This window comes from Gavialis gangeticus, unplaced genomic scaffold (genome assembly GCF_001723915.1).
Source record: "Gavialis gangeticus isolate Ggan-Ray unplaced genomic scaffold, GavGan_comp1, whole genome shotgun sequence".
Lineage (NCBI taxonomy): Eukaryota > Metazoa > Chordata > Crocodylia > Gavialidae > Gavialis > Gavialis gangeticus.
The window spans coordinates 54641255-54663778 of record NW_017729029.1 but is presented as its reverse complement, the minus strand read 5'-3'; the positions used below and the strand labels follow the sequence as shown (position 1 = coordinate 54663778).

The 22524-nt window shown below is 41.7% G+C and overlaps 1 protein-coding gene across 1 annotated transcript in view; it reads right to left on the bottom strand.

Moving 5' to 3' along the window:
• The window catches only part of IL1RAPL2 (interleukin 1 receptor accessory protein like 2), a 705019-nt gene that overhangs the window by 178637 nt on the left and 503858 nt on the right, over nucleotides 1-22524 (bottom strand). The window contains exon 5 of the mRNA XM_019521625.1: nucleotides 13450-13524. Coding sequence (XP_019377170.1) covers nucleotides 13450-13524 — 75 coding nt within the window. The remainder of the gene's footprint in view (nucleotides 1-13449; nucleotides 13525-22524) is intronic.

The following is a 22524-nucleotide window of genomic DNA, read 5'->3' as shown; positions in this document are numbered from 1 at the left end:
GTTAGCAACAAATTTCAGAACAAATATAAAGGGACACAAAACAAGAAAAAGCTGTTTACTAAAAACTCGTAAAAGAATCCCGATATAAATCAACACCAACCAAAACAGCAGTGAGAGCAAGGAAACAGTCCATAGAACATATATCAAGCAGTATTTGAACGGAAAACTCTTCCCTGAGAAAGGGAGAAATCCCATCTTCTGAAGTTATGGAGGTTTACAAGAATTTTAACTCATTTTTAAGGTAGCTTTTAGCCTTTATGATTATGCAGGAAAGTTTAAAATGGGAGCTGAGGGTGGCCCAAAGTTCAGAAAACAGAAAGCAAATCAGAAGAAGACCTAACAAATGTTTTAATACAAAACGCAATTTTTAAGGAAGGTTTTCTGGAGCTCAAACTCATGACTTTTGCTGGCCAATAATACCGTGTATACCATAAATCAGAGCAAAAAGCTGATGTAAGTAGGCTGCTAATGATGGCAACTACAAGCCAACTGCTATCATTCAGTTCCGAGACAGCGTGATAACAGGTTACATGGTGCAAACAGACTTCTTGGCCTTGCTCCATTCCATGGCGGGTGAGTTTAAGTGACTTTTGGAAGCACTGCAGCAAGTTGTGAATGATGGATGAAATGAAAAATGTCTGCTCAGTGCACAGGGAATAGAGGTGAGGCTTGCCAAATCCCTTCTGCGCTGCGCTACTTGCTATCCAGCCATTCAATTTGTGACTTGGTAAAAGGCCTGTTCAGAGAAGCCCAGTGAGCCCAGATGTCTCAAAAATAAAAATGGAGCCTTGCAATATTTTGCCAAGATTTCAGTATAATTTCTTAAATTGTAATTTTTTGTTGTTTTCTATCTCTACCTGGTGACCTCTTTTGTCGCTGTGTATTACGAGCTCAATATGAAAACATCCACTGCCTTTGATCACTGAGTTGTAGACTAAGCTTAAGGGATGGTCACTCCTTTCCCCTTTGGGCGATCATATTCCTGCCTTGTGACAGCTCCATAAGAGAAGTAAAATTCTGTACACCGAATAATTCATCTCATCCCGAAATTAAAAGTGAACGTGAAAAGGAGTTGTAGTTAGGTCAGCCACATTCACTAATCACAGACCTGTTATGGTCTTTGATGGACAGATTTTTATGAAACAAAGTCAAACCCAAAGGAACTTGGACTGGGCTGTATTTATTTGACTTATCATTTGCAGCCTCGGGGATGCGGGGAAAGGAGGATGAAGATTTTGCTTGAGCCCGTCCTTCAAGCTTTGCCTAATGCAAGACAAGGCTTAAGTCCAGTTGAAACCACGGCACAGTAATATCAGTTACAGATGCAATATTTTGGCCATCTGCTCTTCAGTCAGGAGGTAAATTGCAGTTACTTTTCTTTGTGGTGCAAGCATGGCCCAAATCCTGTTATTTCTGTCATCCTTACCTCTGCTTTCCTGCTTTTTCTTTTCAACAACACGTAACCCAATGGGCTCTAGAGTCAGTTCCTACATAAGAGTTAAATAATCATAACAAGATTGATTCATACCTGAATTCCACCTAAGGCTAATGAAGAAGGATTAAGGTAAAGGGGGAAAAAGTTTAGATCCATCCTCATTATTACTCTTATAGCAGATTCCTTGCAGCTAGCTAGGAGGCAAGAGATGATGCAGAATCTATATGATGTAATATGCTTTTAGGTAATCCATTAATGCTACGAGGCTTCAGTCCATTGATGCAAAGGGTTTAAGCGAAGGCAGAATTTGGTGCTTGGTTTAGATTTCACTTATGCCTGAAACCTGCTGAGGAAGAGCATTTAGCGAAGTAAATTCCAGCTTGGGATATATAAGTACAGCTCCAAAGTCAATGTCAACAGGAGCCCTACGTTAGCAAGTGAAGGGAGGGCGTAGGCCATTGATGATGCATAAAGCAAGGTTTGGTCAGGTTAGTGTACTCAACCTTGTTTTTGTTGGGAATTCTCTAAACAGCGTGCTCTTCTAAACCTAGAGCTACGGTGAAGCCCATACTTCCCAACCACACGTTAAACTGGTGGCCAGTTCAGCCTAGGATCGTGATCCCACTAAGCACTGTGTCATTTCATCACAGTTAGCAGCTATAGCTGCTTTCTAGAAACAGTGGGCACATCTACATGTGCAATTAATGTGACTAAATAAACTCCAGTGCAATTTGTGCTGGAGTAAACTAATCTGGGCATCACCCTCTTTACGTGCAAATGCACTAATTTACTCCACCATCGGAGCGTGTGACAGCACTATTCTACGGCAGAGTAAATCAATTTATTCTGGCCTAATAGCAGTGCACATGTCAAGGGTGATGCTTTACTGTGGAGCAAATTAGTCTACTCAGCAGTAAAGCACACATGTAGAAGCGCCCAGTGTGGTCAGTCATAACTTGTGACATAAAGTGCATGGTGGCCTCTACTCACTATTGAAGTCGGACATTTCAGTGATACTCAAACAACAAGTAACTTAGCCAGTTATTAAAATATCCAATCCGAAGGCTGTTCTAAATTATTATCTTATTTGGGCCCAGAGCTCCTACTGCCCTATTTAATTAGGCAACAACAAATATTTGAATGAAGTTAGATTTCCCACTTTTGACCATGGAAAACCCCCCACAACTTTCCTCAAGAGAGACACAAGATGATAGACAGTTTGAGCAGAATTTAGAACTAGTAATTCCTATCTCTAGATAGAAACTGGGTCAGAGCGCTTCTGTTAATTAAACAAGATACTATATTCAGGTAGAAAACTGGCCAGCCGTCCAAGCTATTCTTAGGCATAACCCAAAGTTAGCAGACTGGATGTTCATTAAAAACAGGTGTTTGTGGGGACTCATCATGTTTCTGACACCACAGATGCGGCATTTTGCTGAGTGCTCTAGTTGCAGAACATCAGTTTCCTTCCCAGTTACACTTGTGCTTCATCTGATTTGATGCAGGATCTAAATTAGATTCAACAGAGTCAGCATCGGCTTTCAAAACGGGTGATTTCAATCAGGGATGTAGCAAGGGAAAAAAAAGTTTCTATACGTGCCAGCTGTTCTGCTGCCCCCTATTTCATCTCATAATCATCCATTATTGTCTGTTAAAAAGTCAGATTCCTCTGGTTTCCATTTCTTTAAAAAAACCCGCAAAAAACCATACCCAGAAGTCCAGAAAGCCTCAAATGAGCAAACAGTTTTAATGTCGGCAGCTATGGGAATACAAAACAAGTTAATTTTTACTTTGCTTTAGCCATCTTTCTTTCTGCAAGAGGACAGGTACAGCCAGGGTAGAAAAGGTGCGTGTACTTTTCCGGCAACAATCATAACCTACAGATACCATATGAAAAATTATTTCAGCCCCTCTGTGTATTTTAACCCTCAGCTTCTCTCATAATAGAACTGGTCATAATGCAAAACTTTTATTACAGAGGAAAAGGCAACTTTTTGGAACAGAAGCTATTTGTTGTGCATCGGAAGGAAAAGAAATATTTTTTGAAATTCTGAGAGAAAAGGAAATTCGAAATATATTCACGTAAAACAACATTTATTATGAAAATTATTTTCCATTGATATTGTACTATTTGGACATTTGGTGGCACATGTGCACTGGTACATATTATGACATAACTTACTGTGACATAATATGTACTCTGGTAATGCTGGTTTCTTAATGGAAGCCGCGCAGTCGCTGTGATTTAGTCTCTAAAGTGGCTTAAGCAACAGATTATGGCCAGAGATTACGGCTCTTTTTCCATAAATCTTCATTTGCTTTTTTAATCAAATTAATTTAGGCTATTTTATTTTGCCCCTTTTGTACATTCTTCCCTCAAAGGTAGTTTCTATCAGGAATGATGGCTAAAAGAGAGATTTTTGCTCAATGTTCAATATGTTGTTCAATATTCACTGAAAGCAGATTTCAAATACATCAATGCAGGTTAAAAAAACATGTGATAAAAAGAGTTAGCATTCAAGCAATTAGGGAATGAAAAATAAAACAGTTTCACTTGGTTGGCATTTCTAGTCAAAACAGCTCTAATTCCCAATTCTGTGTATTGAATATTTGTAACAAACTACTCACAAAAGAGCTACAAAATCCATTAATGTTTATAAAATGGTTTGAATGAGTTAACAGAATATCCTGGTTTGTGCGTGAACGTTTCTGAAGAGGCAGGCAACATTCACTGAATACATTATTTGTTATTAATGAATTGTTCACCCAGCTCTCGTCATTGGCTACGGATCAGTGAACTATAATGTATAGCTTCTTCCTAAATGGCTGGATCTTGATAAGTAAAGTATGTAAATTCTGAACCCATAAACTATTCAGCTTGGGCAGCGAAGTGTGGAAAATGCTTTGACTTAGTACAAAAATTGTGCGAAACCTGACCAGTAAAGCATGCAACGCTATTTGCAAACCATTTAATTGAGTCTTTAGCAGTAATGCGCACAGTTCATTTAGGTCCTGGCTCCACTAAATTTAAATTGATATTTACTTAGGCAATTCAGTCCGTGCCACGTGCAAGTCTATCAGCAAAGCCAGGTCTCTGAACAACAAGGTGTAGGATTCCAAGGGTGTATCCACGCCATGGCAGTAGCGTGGTCAACCATCGTGAGCGTGCCCTGTCTACCTCCAGCCAGCTCACATGCTCCAAACCTGGAAATGCATGGGCAAGGTGACTCAGAGCCTGTCCCCAGCGGCTGCTCTCAAGTATGCTAGTGACCAGAGATATGTGCCTAAGCCAACAAACACATATATGACACCTGAGCAAATACCACTGAGATCTCATGGATCAAACGGCCTGAATAAACTTGTTCATTGGCTCTTAGGATTGGCAAGCTGTTATACAGCGTTGTGCAAAATATATAACAGGTACCTGATACAAGAAAACCGCATTAATCTTTTCCTATCAAACTGGCCTGTAAAACGAAACACGTATGCTAGAAAGTGCGGTGCGCTTCTACTGGTTTTCCATGGATTGCTACTGTATGTACTGCTGTCTTCCAGCTGATCGGGAGAGAGGGCTGAGCAAGCATGGACTGTATGCTTCCAGTAGATAAAGAAATATCAGTCTATTACAGGGAAATTTTAATTTCAACTTCTCTCCTTTCACCCACATTAGAAGGGAACACCTAGCAGAAGAACAGCAAATCCATCCGGAAAGCTCAGATTTGTAACGCAAGCATTTAATTTCTGTTAAATAAAAATAACAACTGCAGGAGCGTTTAGGCCAGCGTTAGGAGTGAAATTTAAGTGTAGCTTAAATCAAAAAGAAAGGAGTGGGGAGGGAGAGAGAAAGAGAGAGAGATCTGGTAGGTGGGTTTTATTATCTTTTCCCATAAGTCTTAAACCATTTTATATAACTAGGGCAACCATGACTTTTATAGCATCAACATCAGAAGGTAACAATTTTATGGTTTTAATAAATAGGAATTAGGGTATTGCTCTTTGTCTTCCACCCTGATGCCTTTGGATTGTTTTCTGTAATCTCATTTTTCACTCTTCATAATGGGAAAAAGAAATCACAAGAATGTTAATCCAGATTTTAATCTTCCATTATGAAAACCAGCAGCCTAATGCATGGCCCTGACCTTTTCTGGTATTGCATATTTTGATTGGCTGCCCATTCTGCCCCTTCTCTATATTTGTGGAGCTGTAAACAGGAGATGTGGACTGGCATATCCAGCAAATCACAGAATGCTGAAAAGGTCAAAACAGCACAGCCAAACATTACTACCCTATAATTTACAGAATATAGGAGGCATTCACGGTCTAATAACTCATCCACATGGCTTTCTTTATATATACGAAGAATATAAAATGGCACACCATGAATCCATCCCAGTGACAGTGTTTTTAACAAGGATGGGAAACGATGGGCGAAGTTTGTCCATTTTTATTACCGTCCTGTGGTCCTCTTCCCGGTACATAAATATAGACTGACTTCCAACTACATAGTATCATACATATATCAAACAAAAAGTCAACTGTCTTTGTGTTTCAATTCAAGAAAACCTAACAAAGGAAAGGCTTCGACCAATACGTATTTTTTGCTGTCTCCTCCATCGACGATCCCCATCATGCTAGAGTCTGAGCACTTCACAAGTTCATTGTATCCTCACAACCCTTGTGTGAAATAGGGATAGTGCTTTTCCACCTTACCCATGGAGAACGTAGGCAATGGGGGTATTGAGCACCTTGCCCAAGGTCACATAGGAAATTTGTAGCAGATTTAGAAGACCAAGTGTTTTCCAGGAGTGTTCATCATCCTACTCATTAGACCAGCCATTTGTCTTCTAGTCCTTTTTGGCTGGTCCTCAGTTTTCTACTTCAGGATGATTCAAAGGCAGAACAATACTGCAAGCAACTGGAAAATCCTTTGTATTCAGTTTACCCTCTCTTCAGCTGTGTGTGAAGCAATGTGTTTAATGCAGTTAATGCCCATATTGTCAGAGCGTCCTTATGTAGGCACACCTCCTGGTCCATCCAGACAAATATTGTCACTGGCTTCAAAAGGAATTTGTCAGTATGAGATGTGCAGGGTCAGTCCCACTGGATTTATGAGAAGTCTGTCTTTGTTTTTTTAATAAAAGCCACTATAGAAATGTTACCATTATATACTTAATTGCTTCTATTTAATCCTTTTTCCATTGCGGTAGCGCACATAAGAAAAATAATACCAGAGATCTCACTAAAGAACTAAGATGCCTTCATTGTGAATTCATCCTTAAGATTATCTCTCTGATAGCAATTCATGTTGTTTCAGGAAGATAAACTACATGAACCATGGTGTCCACCAAATCTTGCATAGGAAGCTTGACCATTGCCCACTGAAGTAAGAGAAATCAAATATGAAAAATGTTCAAAATGCTTCTAAAGAAACATAAAAGTAAGGAAATTGCTACCAACCAGTTTCAGCTTTTTTTGCAAGTCCTGTGAATATCTACAAGAAACAAATGTATGGGACGGTATGTAGACTTGAGCCTCATGCCCTCAACCCAATTAAAAAAACCCAAACCCTGTCACCAACAATAAATGGCAAACTGCACAATTCCCCCCTTGACGTTAATCTGGTTTAACTGTACTTTGAAAGAGTTCCTGTCAATGCATATGGGCCCACTGGCAAAATCTGGCATCAAGTTGCACAGCATTTTGGCATCAACCCTGAAAAAAGCTATTAACAACTCACCAAATCAGCACCAACGCATTAGCTGTAATATGCTCGGAATATTTATGGAGCTGCTTCTACAGCTACAAGTCAGACAATTTGTCTCTAATTTTCCCTATAGATCAAGAGACAAACTTTTGTACCTCTTTCCCTTGCACAGGCACGTATGGCTTGGAAAGCATGGGAACTGAATTCTCTGTACGAGGGGGGCTGCTGCCCAGTGGCTTTCTGCACAGGAACAAGGGACAGCAAGATACCACCGCTGGTGCAGCAGCTGCCATAGAGCTGCTGTCCTAGAGCTCTGCGTAGAGGGTAGATAATCACTACGGCAGGTAGTATAACTCTGGAGGCAGCAGATGTGGACGTGGCTGTTCTGTGTCTAGGCTATGATTTGTAGCAAGAGTCTATCATCCTCCATGCACTTAACCATATATTCAGAGTGCGTGCGTGCGTGCGTGCGTGCGTGCGTGCGTGCGTGCGTGCGTGTGTAAATAAAGATGAGAAGCCTCTGTAGAAGAATTTTAACCTGTCTTGTGGAATACATAATACACTTGATTTAGCAATGATTTGATGGTGGGCAATATAATTTACTCTGCCACCTGACGGTATTATTGAGTACTGTCAGGCAGAATTAATATTTACAGCTTAATCCAATGTGAAAGAGATTTTTTTAAGTCTGACCTGGGAAACCTTCCTTATTAACACTTGCTGTATCGTCCACCATAAGACACTGCAATGCTTACACTTCAGGGGAGGCTGGAATCACTGCTGGTTATTTAAATTACCCAAACGCTTCTCATTAGTCTAATTTAGCTGAACTTTAATTCTTTGGGCAGAAATTTTTCATGCCAGAAAATTCTGTCATTTCCTTCTTTGCGAGTCTTTGACGTTGCAACCCTATTAATGTTCTTTTAATGTGTTTGTGGGCTATATACACTGCGAACACACTCTCCCAAATCCCTTTTGAAAACTCATTTCAAAGCATTTCTTTCCTGATTGGATTAAAGATTGCTATTTTCTTCCTGGTGCAGAATCACTATTACCGTGAGGACTCTTATCAAGAATCCACATCCTTAAAAATGGAGAGAACAAGGGCTTTCTCAGTCTTACTAATAATAATGTAAGCATCAGGAAAAAAATGAAAAGCCCATTGCTGATCATCTTTCATAGACAGGTTTTTCTGTAACACTAATCCCCCTGAAGGAGCTGACAGAGATTTAAAAGAAAAGTTAAGGTCTAAAACAAAAACTAGAATGCTGGGCAGTGAACTTATGTAATCTTTTACCTTGAAAATGCCAACAAGCGCACAAAATTTGCTTTCCCAGGGGACTCCTCCCAACCAGAACTTCAAATCAAAAGGAAGCTTTCATTATTATTTTACTCTCGCCCCTCAATTCCCACACCTGTCAGCAGTTACTGTACCTTTGCATACTCCCTTCCACTTAAAGTATCCTTGATTGATCTGCTTTATAATCAGTCCCAGGGTGTATCCTTGCTACATCTCATTGAGACAAAAATCTTTCTGAACAGCCTGCCTGAGAAAATTTCCCATAAAGTGTAGGTTGCTTTCTTCTCAGCTACAGGAAACAAACAGAAAACCTGGTGAGATAAACCCCTCCATGCACTGTTTAGAAAATTAATTACCTTTAAGAAATAAGCATTAACATTTAAGCATCTCTTCTGAACACAAAGCAAAAATATAGATTTCAATCCAGATGACATGCAAGTGATGGCTTCAGTTGCCAAGCATTCATTCCAAGCCCACCTCTTTCTAACGATTCATAAAAGAAGAGACTTAGCCAAACATCCATTGCAATAAGGCCTAAGGAATTAATAACGTGGGGCAACTTTAGTTCACTTGGCACGTGGCTCTCCTAGCTCTTTAGCTTCTCTATGGGACGTGCCATTTCAAAATACCAGCCGCAGCCGCGGTGTAAGCCTAGGAGCTACTCAAACATAAGCTAGCTGGACATAGTCTGTAAGGCATCGTAATCCAAAGGAGTGTTTAGGGCAGAGCTCTTCCCCGAACATGCCCCCTGTTACGCCCTTACTATGACGATGTTATACCAACTAAGAGCTTCTTGCGCAGGGGGAGTTCTTAATGGGTTTAAATACAGCACAGCCTCATTATAACAACCTCCTGCTTTTAACCAGCCTAACAGCAGGAGCTGATATTTTCATTATGATGATGCAGCAAATGGACTAACCCTATTATCATGAATGCCCTCTTCTAATGAACTCTTCTCCCGATCCCAAGAGGGCTCTTTCTAATGAGGTTGCACCACACAGTCAGACTGTCACTGAGTGCTGCAAAAGAGCCTGTTCGGGGAATAGCGCCTACCTCCCAGTCAGCCTAGAAGAGACACAGAGAGGGATTTTTTTTTTTGCTTTGCTGTTATCAATATATTGAGCTAGAAACAAGTAACACAGGCAAAACCACATACCTACCCACTTTTTAATAAAGATCAGCAAAGCAATGAAGCAGCAACTAGTCAACAAAATGCTACACAAATGGTTATACCAGACATGGAAGCAGCCCTTTAAAACATATCACATGAAGCTGAAGCCTTTGGGGGACATGCCTGAATGTTGTTTCGATATACAGCGGGCAATCCATGTGCAAGGAGGCTATGTAAAGTCTAATAAAGAAGCTATTGCATTTTGCCATATTAGAACATATCTGGTGCAGAAACTGTGAAGGTCCCTGTTAGTTCATGCTTGTGACCTATTGCCATTCTTCACAGGTGGCAAAACTGAGGCTCAGAGGAGACACGTCACTCGACCATTCAGGTACTGACAGATGGGGACCGCCTAACTCTGTCTTCTGCTAAGGCCGTGCCTTCTCCAAGAAATACAGGGCCATACAACAAGATTCAATAGACTCAGGAGCTAGTCCTCTGACTTACATCTGGATATAGTTTTGCTTATTATATGTGTATTTTTTACTAGTCTGCTACTTTTCCAATTCAGATTTAATCTATTGGAAAACCTTGCAGTATCCTCTTAGGGGGAACTAATGTTTGGAGAACTAAGATTGTACAAATATAAATTTTAATAGTCAAGACAAATGTATAATAACGTAAGGTCTCCTGCATATTATGTGATCAGGTTGTGACGCACAATACTTATAAGCCTTAAAATACAAATGAAGACAAGGGAGAAGGAAAGCAATTAAATAAATCCATAGCTCTTTTCTAGCTATGTCTGGAACTAAATGGTTCCCTGGCTTAGCAGTGTGTCTGTGTCCCTCTAGTCCTTTATGATGCTCGCTGGCCCGCTTCTCATCCTCCTGTCTCCTTCTCTATCTCAAGCACAAGCAAACGGAAAATGAGTGAGTAGTGATTTGTAGCTTCTGCTTCTGCCTAAACTTGACAGAGCTGTTGTGATCTTTGTCAAAGTCCAAAGGAACGCAAAGAGAAAACACATTCATACTTCTTCAGAAGAATGGGATGTGCTATGGGGCAGGGCTGAAGACCAAAGGAACCCAGTTATCTGCTGTCAATAAGAATCAATTCCCATTCGAAGCTTATCTCATTGAAAGCTGAGTCTGCAATTAGGTCATGTAAGAAACTGGGTACGGTGACACCATTAACTGCTATTACCAAATCCTAACGAAATGTTGCCTTGCATTGTGTTCATAATGAGAGATGGGAAATAAATATCTGCTCTTCTCCTGGGCCTGCTATAGCCCCGAAGATTATTTTAACAATGGAAAGCTGAGTTGGTCTCTCTAATAAAAGGAATAAGTTGGTGGACTGAATGTTGTTCCTTTTGTATTGACTGGTACTTTCATATTTGTACTGCTACTTAAAATGAAACACACTTGTTGGGGGGGACAAGTTAGATTCCCAGGGTTTTGGGCACTAATGTTTATTTTGATTTCTAATAAAATATATTAGAAAGGTGCCCACCTAAAATGGCTGGTAGGTGTTTAAAAACATTTTTAAAGAGAGGAATCATTTAAATGATAACCAGGGCCACCCTCACTCACAACTCCCCATCTCCATCTAAAGCTCTCCCTCTGTCAGGGGTTCATCTCTCCCAAAAGCCATGGTCATCAGAGGTTTGATGTGTAGTGGGTCCTGAAAAGTCAGTGAACGTTTCCAATTCAAAACACAACAGGCTCCAAGATGGCGGGCCCCTCCTTGAGTATCTTCTATCTCCAGCTGCCTGCCTTTTACAAGGGAGGTACCAGTTAGCTCCACCATGAGTTACGGAAATGTGTTGACAGAGCTGTTATTTCATAAACATTAATCTTTCAGGAAAATACGAATGTAGCGTAGCAGCAATAACCCAGCTTAACACCGTATCAGCAAAAAGTACTGTATGTAAATGCCTAGATCCTAAGGGAGAACTAATGGATTACCCGTACAGGACACGAAGATGCAAAATTTCATTTCCCTCTAGAGATATTCCAAAATCTTATTACTGTAGCACGTCCCCAAGGAACAGATATTTTTCCTTGTATCAACACTTTTTATCAGTAGGAAAGAAAATGGTAGAATGAAGGGGAAATCTCAACGCAGAAAGATTGCGCAAAGGCTAGATACCCAGGACGGGGTAGAGGAACAGGAGATGGGAGGGACAGCAGTATGAATAGAGGAGAGAAGGATGGCCATTTTTGTGTTAGCATTTCCCAGATGCACCTGCAGATGGTTTTGCTAACCTTCAATACTCAGGAGAAAAGCCAGGCCAGAAAACAGAACTAATGGCACCAAATGCAACACACAGGCATGATACAATGCCTGTATCTTTGGAGGGTCTCTTGCCATAAACTCCAGTGAGATTTGGTTTATGCCCTTTAAACCTCTGTGTTTTTATCACTGAACTCCACCTTCAGATGAATGCAAACAAATCCTACTGAGAATAGGAGCGGGGGTATTTATGTATGACTATCTGGCAACATATGCTTTAGGCAGAGTCTACTTTTGTCTTCTCTACGGAAAAAGGCAGGGTGGTTTGCATCTGATAGACTGAATCAGAGCTGCATAAGCTTTCATAAGCAGCAGCTATAATAAGCCACTGAAAGAACTTAAGTGCATTAAATGAAGCTAAATGTTAAGATGAAGTGAAGTCACAAATGATTCACAATCTTATCCAGAGCTTAACAGACAATCTACTTCAAGGATTCAAGTGCCAGTCTTCAATATGCGTCTAGTTTGCCTAACATACCTCCCAACTCTGCAGTTGGTTTAATGGAGGATTCAACCTCCCTTCACAAATCTTGCTTCCTGCAAATTTCCTGGGCCATCTTGGTAACACCACCGCTGCAATGCACCTAAATTTAGGCATTAACTTCAATGCTTCCTGAACAGCCAGTGTTAAGCACATGCTGGAAGTTAAGGATGTGCCTATGCACATCACTGAACTGACACCTTTAGTAATAGGTTTATATACAGAGAATTACAATCCTATCACACCGCTGTCAACTCAACACAGTTTTAATGTCTCAGCCCCTGGTCCTGTTTTCCTTTCTAATCATGGAACATCACCAAATCCTGATTTATACCAGTTTTAAACTAGAAGCACAGTAGAAAAAGGCTCCACAAGAGGAAGGAACAGCACAGATTCAGCACAATAAATACTAGTTTTTGTGACAACATATGCTTCCTTTCTAACTTAAATCCAGCTGTACTAAAGTTCTCAGCAGTGGTCACGGTTGCATTTGACATCCAAACTGAAAAAATATGTGCTTGGAACATCAAAATCCCACTATTAGCCACAGCAGCTATGTCCCATAGCCCATTTCTCTCAAAGAGGTTATTTTACAGAAGTCCCTTGAAGTGCCTCACTAGAAATGCATGCATCTTTTGCCGATTCAGATTCAGAGACATTCAGACAAGCAGGAAAAAATACACGGCTGAGAGAAAAGCAGGCAAACAATTCAATGGACCTTTTCAGCAAGTGTGCAGAAACTTTAAAATATATGGTTTCCCATTACCTTTTAAAGAAATCAGCATTCTGCAGTTTATGAAAATATTTTCATCCTGTGTGTGGTGAACATTGACAAACAGCACCAATGCACACATTTATTAATCTATCAATCAAACAGCAAAGCAAGCTGCAACACTGTATGTTTAATATCCAGTGTAACCAATTAGTATTGCCATTCCTCGATGCTACACCACCTCATTTCCTTAAACTGCTGTTGCGGTAAATTCTACCATTATAAATGAGAAGCAGCAAATTGATTTGCATGTAATAACAGTGGCAATAAACCTTTCTGGCTACGTTCAATTTTCCCCATCTGTTAACAGAGTAGAAGTTTAGGATCTATTATTCCCAGAAGGGGACTTACCCAGCTGGACATCTATAACAGTTGGCTGGTTCTCCATGGGGAACAAAGGCTTTGGAGGTTTGTCTGTGAGTAAAGCTAGAAAAGAAAATGAGAAAATATAATGGAAAAATTGAGACAAATGACTGGATAAGAAAAATGTTGTCACGTAAGCTACTGAACGCCGGTAGACCTAATGGCATGTAAACATTTATTACCCAACGTTGCTGCTTTGGCTGTTCCACGGTCTAAGATGGGTCAGCTTCTTAACAGGTTTACCAGCTCATTGATTTAATGGAAACGGGCTGGTTCAACAGCTATGTTTGCACACACGATACAGTGAAGGTGCTCCGTTTCTGTTTTCTATCATATTATATTGAGGCTGACCACAATGCTTCAGGTCCTGGCCCTGCAAAGGCTCTAGTCTACATAGGGTCTAATAAGCTAAACAGGACTACATTTCTGTATAACAAATGAGCCTCTATTTTAGAACCAGATCTAAAAAGGACAAAAGCACAATTTAGGATGACCAGAGTGACTGATTTATGTGCAAGCTCCATGGACATATGCAAAGTTGGCATTCTTTCACCTAAGCCGACTAAGCACATGCTCAGAGCTCACTTATGGCCCCTTGGCAGATGTTATTTCAATCACGCCATGGCTTTTTTTGCATGATGAAAACATCGCGCCATGTGCACGGCTTCACATGCAAAGGGCAGGCCGTCCAGACGGGGAAACTGTGGCATGCCAGCTTGTGCTGTCGCACCACTTCTGACCAGCTGGTGGAGCACCCCCAACTTCTATCGACTTGCAGGCATTTGAGGGCGCTCAACATTTCACGGTCTTTGCTGCAAGTTCACCTTAGCTTTAAATGCGGGCTGAAACATTCTGCTATATCTGTATAAACTGGGACTACTTGTACAAACATTTTTTTTAAAACCAAAATTCTTACAATCTTGATTTGTATTAAAGAAAAGAAAGCGCTCCTTTGATTTCTGGATTACAGTCAACATTGTTATGTTTGTTAATTCTGCAAGTCGTGTTTTTTGTCCGTGGGACAATTCATTTCCTGCCTTCCATTTGCAGTGAAAATGGGCTCATTCACCAACCCTACAGGTGGGCTTTTCTAATGATAAAATAGGTATTTCCGTACCAAGCAGTGAGCACCTAATGCTGCAAATTAAAAATCATGTGCATTGGGAAGAAAGGTTTCCTGTTCAGTTTACCCATGAGGACAATGAAAGGATCACCTAAGTGATCTACATGGCACCTTAATTAAAACTTTGAACCATGAGCAGAGCTTGAAATGAAAGATAAGTGGGAAATGTTGTTTATAAGAGTGCAGCATCTCCAAAAGGTTCAACCAAAGCCAAACCACAGGACTGAGCTGGAAGCCACTTTCGGGCTACCTCTGCAATTACTTTATTTGTGAATTAGGCGATGAGGAAAAGCTTTTGGCAGAAACAATCAATATCCTGTGCTAATGTATCCAAGTCCTCTGAACACCAGTAGAGCAATGATTCTCAACCTGAGTGCCTTAGGATCCTCTCAAGGGTGTTGCAGGTTGCCACACAATGTTAACACTGTTAGGTTTACAAATGTGACTCACAAGAGAGACCCAGAGATTTCACATAGAAATCCATAGTTGTGGTCTTCTGGAGTTTTTTTGCACAGGAAAACTGCTCTATTGTTTTTCTGTCGTTAAAAAAAGGGTGAAAACTAAGAGCTGGCATGTTCCAAAGGGTGCCCCGAGTCTATCCAGCGGTGCCTTGAATCTAAAAAAGGTGCATGAGAGAAAAGGAAGGAAGAACTGTCAATGCTACTCAAACACATAATAATATATTTGCTTTCCTATTTTTAGTTAGGAATTTTGATTCCAACTGAAACACAAAACTCCATAGTAAGGGAGTGTGACATCAAGGGGAATTTTTTTAACGCGCCTAAGGCACTTAGGGAGCACAAATCCCATCGATTGTCAAAGCAACACATACTCCTACATCCCTTAAGGACTTTTGAAAATCTACCCTTCCCCTGTGCCATTGACATTAAATGGGAAATGGACAACTAATTCACAGGATCCTTGAAATCCCAGGCCAATTAAGAAAGATAGCTACTTTAATAGATATTATAGTTAATTAAATGGAGGACTACCGATAAGATAGATGCATTTGCTCAAGAATGTCCTCAGTACTAATAAGCTTATGACACCTAAGTAGAGACAGGCTAAGGGAAAGGGAATAACCAGAGATGGCTGTGTCATCGAGAAGGCAGGGGATGATACTTTTCCAGCAGAAACTCTAGATCTTTTTCACTGTTTGCTAGAATTCCTCCCTTCTTATACTCTGCTTCTTCTCATGAAAAATGGTCCCTAAATAATAAAAAGTTAAGCACCACTGGAACAGAAAGTACACAAGATGAAATGAAATGTGCTTTCAGTCATAGGAACCAACCAAACAAAAACCTCGGCTGTTGTCTCTTAGCTTACTGTGAAGATTAGATGAGCTACCCTTGGTCCCTAGTGCTTGCTCTAGGATACCGCATCGCTAAAGACACAGACAGACAATATTGTTCTCTGCTATTATGATTTAGCTTCTTTATTCGTTCTTATGTTCTCTAGGCAGACTCAGAGAAAAAAAAAAGTCTACTAGTGGGAGGAAACGACTATTAAAGCAATAGCAGGAACAATATTTTTAAGTACCCATGGTCGGTTTGGCTGAGGTCAGTAGGCTCTTAAAAGGACGAAGGAGAATCCTAGCAAATACTTTCCACCTGGGGGGAACAGTCCCTCCCTCGCTCCCACAGCAACTTGCTGACCGGTGTGTGAGAGCAGGCAGCGTCGGGGACGTTCAGTGTTTCGATGATGGGAGTATTATTTGCAGAGTTCGAATGAAGCTTTTATGTTGCGGTGCATTTCAAAAGCTACTCAAGTCAGCAGAAACCTCCCGCTGGTATCAATGGGCTTTGGCACTGGCCTTAAGATGCCAGGTACTTACTTACACCCCTGATCTTTATGCACACAGCAGCCCCCTGGGCATGTAGTCAGGCGCCTCGCTGGGAATACTTGCATGATTAAGCGCTTCATTGGATGACAGCGCAGTGCTTAGCGTCTTGAAGAATCACGCCCTAGGTACAGAGCAGTGCCTCATTTCTTGATCTATAGTTAATTCTGCTCCCTGGAAGAGGCAGATTAAATTGCCACTTCATGAGTATACTTTGATTGATTTATGCACAAAGACATGATTTATTTGACCTCATTTGATTTATCAAGCCCACCTCATGCCTGGTTCAAGACCGCTGAAATCAATGGAATTGCAACATGGTTGAACTTGGCCCGTTACGTTTTGGAAACAGCCAGTCACAATTTGGGATGGTATCATTGCAGTGCCTGTGTCAAGCTTTGCTGGTGTGCATTGCTAGCTGAAGGTTTCCCGTACACTATTACTTTCCATCCCTGGTATCCAATACTGTCTTAACTTTGCATGCACTGTCAGGTTTTGAGTACAGTTGCTTTTTTAGCTGAACTCAGGCACTTCCAGTGTGCTCTGGCCTTTGTTTTATTTTATGTTCATTCATCCTTCTCACAACTCATTTATCCTCCCGCTCAGAACCCCTTGGGTGGTTTTTTTTTTTTTGGTTTGTATGTTAAAGTTGCAACTTCTCTGAATGCTATCTTAATATATTCCCCTGCACCCGAATTTTAAGTGCATTTCTTCAGACTGTTTTTGGAGGGTAATCATGAAAATGAACCCTAGGTCAGAGATCTTGTTTGCAGAAAAAGATATGCCTAAGGGCGATTCTCCGTCTCAAAGGTAGTGGAGTACTGGCTCTTAAGTCAGTACCGTACACAGAACTGAAGAACCAGTCTCACTTAAGAGTCTTTCCTCAGCTTACTTATTCAGCTAATGAAAATTGCTTTTCCAGCCAATAAAGTGGTCCAAAATATCCCTGATGATCTCCGCTCCTGACATAAGTCCACAAACAACACAGCCTCATTTCAGATGCATCTCACTCTAGGAGCAATTTCTTTAATTCCCTCAGTGGCTTTACAAAGGAGAGTTGCTCTGATTTCTGTCATCTCTTAAGAGGAAAAAAACCCCAAATCCATGCATTTAATAAATCAATGCATTAAAATGAACCAAAAAGAGTATTTGATGCTTTCATCTAATCCCTACTTTACCTCCTCCAAATCCACTTTATGTAAACCAACTACATGCAAGACACGCATTATTCTGAAACAATTCCTTCTCAACAAGCAAGAAGACGATTCATCGATTGACACTAGAGCTGTGAGCACAGCACTCGCCCTATGTTTCTGCCTCCCTGTCATTGTCACATGCCATTGGGTTGCTATGAGTATCACTATTTGGGTGATACCAATGAAACAAATATAGCATATTTCCCAAATGCATAAATTCGCATAGCCATATGGTTCTAGCTCAGTGAGATGTTAGGCCTGGTAAGCCAACACACACATTAAAGAGTTCATTTTCCTTTCTTTAACATGCTGACATTTCACCCTGAGGATACAAAAGAAGGCTTGAATGGGATTTCCTTTCTTGATAGCATAGCAACACCTCTGACATTACCTGGGGCATAGCATAGTCACTGGCGCCAGACGTCGAGCTCTGGAAGATACTTCTTCACCTACAGGCACCTAGCAATGTGTTGGCCTCCCTTAACGGTTTGGTGGCCATGCCCAGAGGGTGTTTTGTAGCGAGGTTGTTTGAAGTGCTGTTTCCTTCCTTATTTATTATCAGTCATGATGGGAGAAATGCATTCACTTTTAAATGAGTGAGTCATCTGTGATTTCAACTTCACTTAACAGAGTGATGTCCTCTAAAGATATGAATGCATCTCTCCGGCCTGAACCAAACTGTGGTCACAATCTTTTGCAAATCCTCAATCGAGTAGAACATACCGTGCATTTTCATACTTCCTCACCGCCCTTGGAGGAACAGTTTGGTGATTAAGGTACTGGACTTGGACTACAATATGGAGTTGGTTAGGAAATATGTCCCAACAACACACTGGTGACTTCAAAAAGGTTCCTTGTCCACAGCAGAACAAACCTGAGACTTTGCAACATTTGCCATGGAAAATGGATATAGCCCCTAGACTAGCTTAGTGGCTAAGGCAAATAAAGAAATAATATCAAGTTCAAGGACATATTGCAGCTGAGTAAATTATTTAGCATGCTTAATGTTGGATTTTGTGCTTCAAATATGGGAACTGGGGTTGTAGGGCCTTCTTTTACTCTCATTCTTGTCTTTAGATTTGTTTACACAGGGGCACTTGGCCACAATACTCCAAATTAATTTTAAAGTGGATTAGTTAAAATGTATTAAACTGTCAGGTGGACACACTTATTCAGAATTAGAGGGGCTTTAATTCTGTTTAGTTCCTATCACTTTGAAATGAAAGTCAGCTAAATCAAATCAAGGCCCCTTTAATTCTGAATCAAGGCCCCAGTTAATTCAGATTAACCGTCCTGAGTGTTCCCATGTAGACAATACTTAATCCATTTTAATTTGGATTTGCTTTTCTGGCCATCTCCCCAAGGGGTCCATCAATGTCTGTGACACCCCAGCACAGCAGGCCTGATGGAGCAATTCTTTTGCTCCCTGCAGCTACTTCCAACTTCTTTACTGAGGGGTCACTGCTAGGGACCTACCAAAATCACGACTGCGCCCTTTTTGCGGAAACTACGATTTCAGGTAGGCTCTGCACTTTTGGCGGGCTCCCTGAAAAAGAAAAAACTTACTGAAAAGAAAATGCTGGCTCCCTCTGAGGAGCCAGCAGTCCTCACGGCTGCTACGACCTAGCCTGCAGCCCATCGATCTGGGATCTGTCTGTGAAATCGGCTGGCTGCTGCCTTGAGTTCAAGAGACCCCCAACCATGGCTGTCAGGGTAGCGGAGTCCCAAGCCCAACCCCAAAGTCCAGAGCACTGTAAGCCCAGCCCTCAGGCCTCTCCAGAATTTGGGACTCACTACTTGTTAGCCTCTTTCCCCCCCGGGCTACGAATTCCTCTTCTGCAGGAGACGGGAGAAACCCAGGTTCACCTTTGCCTCTGGGTTCCAGCCCAGGGACCTTGCAGGAAGCACCAGATCGCGCCTCGCTACTTCTTTGCGCTACTTCCTACCTGTCCTGCCTGGAAATCCCTCTCTCCCAATTCCTCTTTGCAGTTTCTTACAACCTGCATCTCTAAAACCTCTCCAGGCAGCCCACAGCCTCCCCACCTGCTGTCCCCATTCCACTCCAGTTGCAGTGTTTCCTAGCAGCTGTTTTTAACTGGCTCTTGATCACAGCACAAGGAGTTAATTAGGCACTTCATTAACCCTTTCCAGGCTACTGCCCAGTGAGGTACACTCCATACACTCCATTTACTTGGATGCTTATCTTGCTGGGATCCTATGACCCCTGCTGACTTCCTGCCCTTGGGGCGGGGGGCTGGGCTTGAAGATCTCCCGAGGTCCCTTCCAGCCCTAATGTCTATGAAAAATCTATGAAATCTATACTGTCCTGGTGTAGATGAGCCCTCATTCACTTTAAAGTTGGATTAACAGTCCTTTATATCTGCAAGACAGGAAGCAGAAATATCTCTGCTAGTTGGCCGAGTGATACAGGCCTGCGGTGTGCAGGCAGTGAAACGCTCGCCCGCGTTTCAATCTATGCCGTGTAAGACTCACAAAGCCCCTACCATAGCAGTGACTCGATATGGCTGGAACACTTGGTAGAACACTAGGGGCATTGTTACACATGGGGTGGAGCGCTGCACCGGCTGCTTGAATTAACAAGCCATGCTAATTAAAAGCACCCGCGCATCACGTGTATTAGCGTTGCCACACATCCCCGCGCTAAAACAAATGGTGGCAGGTGCACCTGGAACTAAAGCTCATTGAATGTGTTCTATTTCAAAGTGCCCCGCCACCATTTTTTAGGCATGGAGACACGTGGCAATGCTAATTTGACCCAGTACTCCATGGCAGGGGGTCAGACTTGATAATCTGCTCAGGTCCCTCCTCACCCTACCACCTATGAAACTATGAAACTATAATACACGTGACATGGAAGGCTGCTGGAGTCAATTTTCGTACTCCAGCCAACTCGATTAATCTGCCACTTCAGGCCTGATTAATTGAGTCTGCTCTGGCGCAGTGGATTTCCAGTGCATCTGAGCAGGCGCCGTGCGTCTGTACAGGAGCCCTGAGTGTTTAGAGATGTTTGAAGGCGATCAAAGAAAGAAGCTAAAAATGTTATTTTTCTCATGGGGGTGTGAACTGTTTAGAGGATGGTTTTTTCTGTCACCCTTGGCTGCTGACAATGACTTCATACTGCAAAAATGTGATAAGCACAAGGGTGAAGTATAATTTTGCTACTGATGGTCCCACTGATCCTTTGTGAATGACACGGAAAATGAAGAAAGGGAGAATTATCTGGATATGTCACAGGAGGAGGGGGAAATGCTGGAGAAGAGGCTCTATTTCTTCTCCAAGGCACTTAAATGCCAATTTGCTTCCTTGAATCAAAGGTCCTGGCACTTCCTTGCTGTTAATTAACATGAAGCACCCAGTACCGTTCAGTCAAGAATCTGGCGAACTTATTGACAGCAGATCTGGTCTGTTTGAATAGTATCCTCAGGAGCAAATAACAGCATGCCAAATCCTTAATATGTAACTAACTCATACCCAAAGTCATTCTTTTGTTCCTTGTAGTTCAAATGCACGCATTTCCAAGGCATCATTTCAGTCTATCCCAGCATCTAAAAGTCTTGGCAGAGAGGCTATGACATTCATACCACAGATGGAAATGGAACTAACTATGTGCACAATGCTAAATCAATATGCTAACTGGAGGGCACATGTCAGCATTATACTGTTTAGAAAGTGTGCACCTAACTCCCTTAGGCTTTTCTGAAAAGGCCAGCTTGTGCCAACAGATGTCTTGATGGCTGCCATAATAAAACACTTCAGGCCTGATTCTCCACTGCTCTGGACTTCATGTTACAACTTACACCCAGTGCAAATATGAGCATACAAAGGATGTAACAGCCAACGTGTCAGACGGCACCTTGCCAGACACACGACGGAGCCAAATGCTTGTACTAAGAGCCAAGGTTAGGACTGTAATATCTCAGATCCTTTGGGGATTGGGCCTGTAACACATATTTACTGATGGTTTCTGGAATGGTAGCTTTCCACCTTCTTGCTCTTCAAGGACCAGTATGGAGTGCAACTCATTCATAAAAATTTGATTCTGGGAAACGCTGTTTGCGTGGAGACACTGTTCTCTGATTAGCTGCAGTGAAGCCTGTTCTGTAAGTCAGTCAAAATGTAGTTAGTCAATAGTGGTGCATTTTGCTGCCATCCCTCTGTTATGGCAATATCAATCTGACAATATGATTATACCTGCATCAGTCATTTGCCAGAACAGAAATAAAGTCATTGTAATGCAGTGTTGTCAGAGGATAAATGCCTCCAGCTTTGAAAATAAACATCTAGCACTTATTTTCAATAAATGTCTCAGCATTTGCCTGGAAGCCAGACATCATTATCCTGTGACAAAGTTCTGTTCTAGGGCCTATTTATTCAAGCTGGAAATGCGTCTTTGGGATAACCAGTCTAAGCAACAAAGCAATCCCTGCATGTGCACAATCCTCCCTGCTTCCCCCTTGCCTTGCCACATCCTACTAGCTTTGGTTACAATCGGGTATGCTTTACTTTGGGCACAGGCAGCATCTAGAATTATGTCCCTGATGCATCTCTGAGAAAAGAGTTCAGGACAAGGATGGATGAACACATACTCCAGGGTAGTTCATGTAGGCTTTCTTCCTCCGCAAATTATGCTAGGATCAGGATAGTGCAGTTGTCCTGGGTAGCACACACAATCGTTGAATATTTATTGCGCCTCCCTGTTAGGTGCTGGGGAAGGAGGTAATGGCCTGCTTGCCTTTGGCAAACAGCTATTCCAGGGTGATCTCAGACAGACGAATCTTAAAACACTGTAACTTACAGTGGGACAGTTTTGTACTGGATTCTAGAGAATTTCCCCTGCAAGTGTATGGGAGAGGGAGCTTACCCCAGTTTAAGGGTTTGCATCA